Source organism: Nicotiana sylvestris, chromosome 3 (assembly GCF_000393655.2).
Source record: "Nicotiana sylvestris chromosome 3, ASM39365v2, whole genome shotgun sequence".
Classification (NCBI taxonomy): domain Eukaryota; kingdom Viridiplantae; phylum Streptophyta; class Magnoliopsida; order Solanales; family Solanaceae; genus Nicotiana; species Nicotiana sylvestris.
In genome coordinates, this window is record NC_091059.1 from 56,182,862 (window position 1) to 56,191,389 (window position 8,528).

At 45.0% G+C, this 8,528-nt stretch overlaps 1 protein-coding gene across 1 annotated transcript; it reads left to right on the forward strand.

Moving 5' to 3' along the window:
• The first annotated feature begins 2,982 nt into the window (after positions 1-2,982).
• Positions 2,983-8,299, forward strand: LOC138887390 (uncharacterized mitochondrial protein AtMg00860-like). Its single transcript, XM_070169139.1, has 4 exons — positions 2,983-3,167; positions 3,315-3,796; positions 7,648-7,664; positions 8,294-8,299. Exons 1-4 carry the CDS (start codon positions 2,983-2,985, stop codon positions 8,297-8,299), a joined length of 690 nt encoding a protein of 229 aa, XP_070025240.1.
• Positions 8,300-8,528: the final 229 nt, after the last annotated feature.

Below are 8,528 nucleotides of genomic sequence, written 5' to 3' on the forward strand. Positions count from 1 at the left end.
TGGTTGTGCTAATACTACACTTTGCACTGTGTGCAGATACTGATACCGGAGCATTTGGACCGCAGTGAGGGTGCTGTCTTCAGTCCATTCAGGCGACCCGAGGTAGTCTTGCAGGCGTCCGCGGGCCTTGGCGTCTCCTCCTATCTTTTAGGCCTTGGCGTCTCCTCCTATCTTTTCTCTTTCTATTTTTACTTATTTAGAGACAGACTTATGTATTTCCATTCAGGCCTTATTTGTAGTATTCTTAGATAGCCTGTGACTTGTGACACCAAATTCTGGGTAGTATTATACTTCAGATTATGGAGTAGTGTTTGGTTGAATTATTAAGTTTTGACTTCCGCATTTCTGATTATTTAATTTATTCCACTATTTAACCACTTATTATTTACAATTGTTGAGCATGTTTAATAAAAGGAAGGTAATGATGTTATAATATTTGGCTTGCCTATCTTCCACGAGTATGCGCCATCACGACTCCCGAGGGTGGGAAATTCGGGTCGTGACAAGTTGGTATCAGAGCTCTAGGTTACATAGGTCTCACAATTCACGGACAAGCTTAGTAGAGTCTGAGGGATCGGTACGGAAATATTTGTATTTATCCTCCAGAGGATACAAAGTTAGGAAAAACTAACTTCACATTCATTCTTTTTTGTCATGCGGTTTGGTTTCTCAATGCTAATTGAATTTCTACTCTGTTCTTTTGCAGATAGTGAGAACACGCGCTTCCTCATCCACCGATCAGCAGCCCGAGCCCCCAGCAGCAGCTCCCATGAGGGGTAGAAGGTGAGGCTGAGGCTGAGGTCGTGTTAGAGGCCGAGGTAGGGGCAGAGCTCAGCCCAAAGCAGCAGCACCAGCGACGGAGCCTCAAGTTGAGTTTGATGATGAGGTTCCGGCCCAGGCAGTTCCGGTGGGCCCTGCTCAGGTCTCAGAGGGGTTCATTGCTACCCTAGTACTCTAGGATGCTCTGGTCCGTCTAGTGGGCCTTATGGAGAGTGTCACCCGGGCAGGCTTACTTCCTGTAGCACCAGCTATCTCTTAGGCTGGAGGAAGAGCCCAGACTCTTGCTACTCGCACTCCAGAGAAGATGGCTCCCCAATTTGAGACTCCAGCAGCTCAGCCAGTTGGAGAAGTTCAACCGGGTGTGGTAGCTCAGACCGGTGATGGAGCAGCTATGTCTGTCGATGCCTTGTGGAGATTGGACAGGTTCACCAAGCTCTTTACGACCACTTTCAGCAGTGCATCTTCTGAGGATCCCCAGGATTATTTGGACAGTTGTCATGAGGTTCTCAGGAACTTGGGGATAGTGGAGACCAATGGGGTCAACTTTGCTACTTTTTGCTTATCTGGATCCGCCAAGACTTGATGGAGGGATTATTGTTTTGCTAGACCAGGTGGGTCACCAGCTTTGACTTAGGAGCATTTTTCTCAGCTATTTCTGGAGAAATTTCTCCCTATCACTCAGTGAGAGATCTATCGGAGGCAGTTTGAGCGTCTCCATCAAGGTTCTATGACTGTTACTCAGTATGAGACCAGATTTATTGATTTGGCTCATCATGCTCTTCTTATACTTCCCACTAAGAGAGGGAGAGAAAGAGAGAGTGAGGAGGTTCATTGAGGGACCCATTCAGCCTATTCGACTTCAGATGGCTAAGGAGACGGGGAGTGAGATTTCTTTTCAGGAGGCGGCCAATGTGGCCAGGAGAGTTAAGATGGTTCTATCGCAGGGAGGTGGTCAGGGGTCTGACAAGAGGCCTCGTCATTCAGGCAGATTCAATGGCGCCTCGTCTGGAGGTAGGGATTCGTATGGTAGAGGCCATCCTCCTAGGCCTTTTCAGTCAGCACTTCAGGTTTCTCACGGTGCTTCAGGTTGCCATGGTTCTCATATGTAGTATTTTGATCAGCAGTCCTACAGTGCACCACCAGCTCCTATTAGTGCACCACCACTTCAAAGTTTTCATGGTCGTCATCCCCAGCAACCGAAGGCTTGTTTTACTTGTGGCAACACGAGGCACATTGCTAGATATTGCCCTCGAGCACTGAGCAGTTCTCAGCACCAGGGTTCCCGTGCCATGGTTCAGGCACCGAGTGTTCCACCGCCCGCCCAGCCAGCTAGAGGTGGGGGTAGAGGTTCTAGAGGTGGAGTTAGAGGTATTAGAGGTGGAGCTCAGGCCGCTAGAGGTGGAGGCCAGCCAGCAACAGGCCGTCCTAGAGATATAGTTTAGAGTGGTAGGTCCAGCCCCAATGTTATGCTCTTCCAGCCAGACCCGAGGCTGAGGCTTCCAATGCAGTCATCACAGGTACTATTCTGGTTTGTAGTAGAGATGCTTTAGTTCTATTTGATCCAGGATCTACGTACTCCTATGTGTCATCTTATTTTGCACCATACTTGGTCATGCCTAGTGATTCCTTAAGTGCTCCTGTATATGTGTCTACACCGGTGGGTGATTCTATTGTGGTAGATCGTGTCCATCATTCTTCTATAGTTGTGATTGGGGATCTTGAGACCCGAGTAGACTTGTTACTTCTGGACATGGTTGATTTTGATGTCATATTGGGGATGGACTGGTTATCACCTTACCACGTGATCTTGGACTGTCATGCCAAGACTGTGACCTTAGCTTTGCCGGGTTTTCCTCGTTTAGAGTGGAGGGGGACTCCTGGTCATTCTACCCGTAGTGTTATCTCCTATATAAAGGCTCGGCGTATGGTCGAGAAAGGGTGTTTGGCATATTTGGCATATGTTCGTGATTCTAGTGCTGAGGTTCCTTCTATTGATTCTATGCCTATTGTTCCTGAGTTTCCTTCTATGTGGCTCTGGGCACTCAGCCCATTTCTATCCCGTCGTACTGTATGTCCCTACCTGAGTTGAAAAAATTGAAGAAGCAGTTACAAGACTTGCTTGACAAAGGTTTCATTAGACCTAGTGTCTCCTCTTGGGGTGCGCCGGTGTTGTTTGTTAAGAATAAGGATGGATCGATGCGAATGTGTATAGATTACCGACAGTTGAACAAGGTTACAATCAAGAATAAGTATCCATTGCCGTGGATTGATGATTTCTTTGATCAGCTTCAGGGTGCCAAGGTAGTTTCGAAGATTGACTTGAGATCTGGCTACCATCAGTTGAGGATTAGGACATCTGATGTCCATAAGATAGCTTTCCGCACACGGTACGGGTATAATGAGTTCTTGGTGATGTCATTTGGGTTGACAAATGGCCCAGTAGCTTTTATGGATTTGATGAACCGAGTGTTAAGGCCTTACTTGGATTCGTTCGTGATAGTCTTCATTGGTGATATTTTGATCTATTCCCGCAGCCGGGAGGAGCATGAGCAGCATCTGAGAGTGGTCCTCCAGACTTTGAAAGACAGTCAGTTGTATGCCACGTTTTTGAAGTGTGGGTTCTGGTTGAGTTCAATTGCGTTCTTGGGTCACGTTGTATCAGTAGAGGGTATTCAGGTAGATTCGAAGAAGATAGAGGCAGTCAAGAACTGGCCTAGACCAGCATCAGCTACAGAGATCCGGAGTTTCTGGGGTTCGGTAGGCTATTATCGTCGGTTTGTGGAGGGGTTTTCCTCTATTGCAGCCCCGATGACCAAGTTAACCCAGAAGGGTTCCCAATTTAGGTGGTCAGACGAGTTTGAGGCTAGCTTTCAGAAGCTCAAGACAGCTTTAACTACGACGTCGGTGTTGGTTTTGCCCACAGGTTCAGGGCCATATACAGTTTATTGTGATGCATCTTGTACCGGACTTGGTCCAGTGTTGATGCAGGATGGAAGGGTCATTGCTTATGCTTCATGTCAGTTGAAGATTCATGAGAAGAACTATCTGGTTCATGATTTGGAGTTAGCAGCCATTATTTATGCATTGAAGATTTGGAGGCATTATCTATATGGCGTGTCATGTGAGGTGTTCATGGATCACAAGAGTTTGCAATATTTATTCAAGCAAAAGGAGCAAAATTTGAGGCAAAGAAGGTGGTTGGAGCTATTAAAGGACTATGACATCACTATCTTATATCATCCGGGAAAGGCCAATATCGTGGTCGATGCTTTGAGTAGGAAGTCACCCAGTATGGGCAGTCTTGCTTATATTCCGTTCGGTGAGAGACCGCTTGCTTTGGATGTTCAGGCTTTGGCCAATCAGTTCATGAGGCTGGATGTTTCTGAGCCCAACCGTGTGTTAGCTTGCACAGTCGCTCGTTCTTCATTATTGGAGCGTATCCGAGATCAGCAGTATGATGATCCTCATTTGTGTGTCCTTAGGGACACGTTGCAACACGGAGGTGCCAAGCATGTTACATTGGGAGATGATGGAGTTTTGAGGCTGCAAGGTCGAGTTTGTGTGCCTAATGTGGATGGGCTCCAGGAGTTGATTTTAGAGGAGGCCCATAGTTGCCGGTACTCTATTCATTCGGGCGCCGCTAAGATGTATCAGGATTTGCGACAGCATTACTGGTAGAGGAGGATGAAGAAGGACATTGTTACATATGTGGCTCGGTGTTTGAATTGTCAGCGGGTTAAGTACGAGCATCAGAGCCTGGTGGTTTGTTCTTGAAGATTGAGATTCCCTAGCGGAAGTGGGAGCGTATCACTATGGACTTTATTGTTGGACTCCCACGAACTCAGAGGAAGTTCGATGCAGTGTGGGTTATTGTTGATAGGCTGACCAAGAGCGCATTTCATTCTTATGGCAGTCTCTTATTCTTCCGAGAGGTTAGCTGAGATATATATCCGGGAGATTGTTCGTCTTCATGGTATGCCTTTGTCTATCATTTCGGACCAAGGTACGCAATTTACCTCACATTTTTGGAGAGCAGTTCAGCGAGAGTTGGGGACACGGGTTGAGTTGATCATAGCATTTCATCCTCAGACAGAGGGGCAGTCCGAGCGCACTATTCAGATTTCGGAGGATATGCTTCGAGCTTGTGTCATTGACTTTGGAGGCTCGTGGGATCAGTTTTTGCCTTTAGCAAAGTTTGCCTACAACAACAGCTACCAGTCGAGTATCCAGATGGCTCCTTAGGAGGCTTTATATGGTAGGCGGTGTCGGTCGCCGGTTGGATAGTTTGAGCTGGGAGAGGCTTGGTTGTTGGGTACGGATCTAGTAAGGACGCCTTGGACAAGGTCAGGATCATTCAAGATAGGCTCCGTATAGCTCAGTCCAGGAAAAAGAGTTATGCCGACCGTAAGGTTTGTGATTTGTCTTTCATGGTCGGTGAGCGGGTATTGCTTTGGGTGTCTCCTATGAAGGGCGTGATGAGACTCGGAAAGAAGGGAAAGCTTAGCCCTAGGTTCATTGGCCCGTTTGAGATTCTTGATCGAGTGGGAGATGTGGCTTACAGACTTGCGTTTCCGCCGAGTTTATCAGTCATGCATCCAGTATTCATGTGTCCATGCTTCAGAAGTATCACAGTGATCCATCCTACGTGTTAGACTTCAGCACTGTCCAGTTGGACAAGGACTTGTCATATGAGGAGGAGCCAGTAGCTATTCTAGACCGGCAGGTCCGTCAGTTGAGATCGGAGAGTTTCCCTTCTGTTCGTGTTTAGTGGAGAGGTCAGCCTACTGAGGCATCGACCTGGAGTCCGAGTCGGATATACGGAGTCGTTATCCCCATCTTTTCCCCGACTCAGTTACTTCTTTCTTATGTCCGTTCGAGGACGAATGGTTGTTTTAGAGGTGCAAAATATGATGACCCGAAACGTCATCACTTGTTTTAGAAATAAATTATGTGATTCGAGGCCTTAGAAACCTCTTTTTCCTCACCTCGATTTACGTGCGTAGTCCGAGCGTATATCCGGAATGCTTTTATGTGGAAATGTGATGAAAATATTATTTGGCCTTTAAAATTGAATTTAAGTTGACTTTGGTCAATATTTTGGGTAAACGGAACCGGACCTGTGATTTGACGATCTCGGAGGGTCCATAGGAAAATATGGGACTTGGGCGTATGCCCGGAATCGAATTCCGAGGTCCCAATCCTGAGAAATGAATTTTTGAAAGAAATTATTTTACTGAAAATATAAGAGTTTTTGGAAATTTTATTATATTTGAAATTTATGGTATCAGGCCCATATTTTGGTTTCGGAGCCCGGTACAGGTTCAATATGACATTTAAGATGCATCTGAGAAATTTGGTAAGAAACGAAAGTCGTTTGATGTGATTCGGACCCGTAGTTGTGAAAATTGATACTTTGAAAGTTTGGAGATTTTTCTCAGATTTCTATGCTAAATTCGTTGTTTAAGATGTTATTTTGGTGATTTGATCGCACGGATAAGTTCATATGATGTTTTTGAGTTAGTATGCATGTTTGGTTTGGAGCCCCGAGGGGTCGGGTGAGTTTCGGATGGGTTTTGGGATGTTTTTAAACTTAGAAAAGTTGCAGGTTTTACTGTCTCAGGTGCACATAGGTTTTGTTCATCGCGTTCGCATGGTTCCACTCACGAACGCGTAAGGCAACTTCCTCAGGTGTCAATTTATTCTTCGCGAATGCGAAGCTATGGGGGGAGTACCCATCGTGAACGCGTTCAGGCACTCGCAAACGCATAAGGTTAATAGCCTCGGGGAGGGATTTCACATTTGTTCTACGCAAACGCGGCCATCTGACCGCGAACGCAAAGGCTCTAGGGGCTGAAGCTCCGCAAACGCGAACGCGATAATTAGTTGGGCCTGACCCATCACGAACGCGAAAGGCCTATCGCGAATGCGATGAATGCCTGCCCAGTCATTTTTTTAAATAAAAGCAAAATCGGGCAGAACCCATTTATTTCATATTTTCAAAATTTGGGAGCATTGAGGCGATTTTCAAAGAACAAGTTCATCCCCAAAGAATTGGTATATGATTCTAAACCTTTTTCTTTCGATTTCCTATTGCATTTCATCAATTTTCATCCTAAAATCTAAGGTTTTTATGGTAGAAATTAGGAATTTGGGTAGAGTTAGGGCTTTTTGATTAATTGGGATTTAGACCTCGTTTTGGGGTCGGATTGCGAAACTAATTGCATATTCGGGCTCGTGGGTGAATGGGTGATCGAGTTTTAACCAAGCGGGCCCGGAGTCAATTTTTGACTTTTTGGGGAGAATGATAGAAAACCTCTAATTAAGCATTGGGTATGAATTCTTTAGCATTTATTGATATTGTTAAATTAATTTGGACTAGATACAAGTTATTTGGAGGCGAATTCTTAAGGAAAAGCGGTGTTTGAGGCTTGAGTTGGCCGTGGAAGTTTGAGGTAAGTGTTCCGTCTAACATTAGCTTGAGGGATTAGGAGTGGTGTCTTAATTGCTACGTGTTAATTGTGGAGTACGATGTATAGGCATGGTGATGAGTATCTATACGTCGGTGTCAAGCATGCCCGTGAGTCTTGTATTGTAATTTTTATGACTCCGTTGTGGTTTATTCGTGCTTCATATGAGAATTATATTATTGTTCCCTTGCCGGAATGTTGTTGTGATATTGTTGTTCCCTTGTCGGGATGTTGTTGTGATATTATTGTTCCCTTGCCGGGATGTTGTTGTAATAGTATTGTTCCCTTACCGGGATGTTGTTGTAATAGTATTGTTCCCTTGTCGGGATGTTGTTATTATGCTATTGTTCCCTTGTCAGGATTCTTTTATGATTGGTGTTGATAAATGAAATGGGAGCAGGTTGCATGCCTGCAACGGTAATACATGAAATGGGAGCGGGTTGCAAGCCTACAACGGTACTATGTGAAATTGGAGCGGGTTGCACGCCTGCAACGGTACTATGTGAAATGGGAGCGGGTTGCACACCTGCAATGGTAATATATGAAATGGGAGCGGGTTGCACGCTTGCAACGGTAATATGTGAAATGGGATCTGGTTGCACGCCTGCAACGGTATTACACGTGTACTTGTTCTTCTTATTTTCTTATCTTTTTGCTGGTAATTGATTTATGGCATTCCTTACATTTTTCTACTGTTATTTTGTTGTTATCTGTTACTACCCACAGCATGTTTCCCCGCCCAACTTTAGTTGTAATTATCTTCTTCTGTTTCCGATGTATATGATTTAACTGCACAGGTTTATTTGGTAGTCTGGTCCTAGCCTCGTCACTACTTCGTCGAGGTTAGGCTAGGTACTTACCAGCATATGGGGTCGGTTGTGCTGATACTACACTCTGCACTGTGTGCAGTTACTGATACCGGAGCATTTGGACCGCAGTGAGGGTGCTGTCTTCAGTTCATTCATGTGACCCGAGGTAGTCTTGCAGGAGTCTGCGGGCCTTGGCATTCCCTCCTACCTTTTCTCTTTCTGTTTTTACTTATTCAGAGATAGACTTATGTATTTCCATTCAGACCTTATTTGTAGTATTCTTAGATAGTCCGTGACTTGTGACACCAAATTCTAGGTAGTGTTGTACTTCAGGTTATATAGCAGTGTTTGGTTGAATTATTAAGTTTCGACTTCCGCATTTCCGATTATTTAATTTATTCCGTTGTTTAATCACTTATTATTTTAAATTGTTGAGCATTTTTAATAAAATGAAGGTAATGATGTTATAATA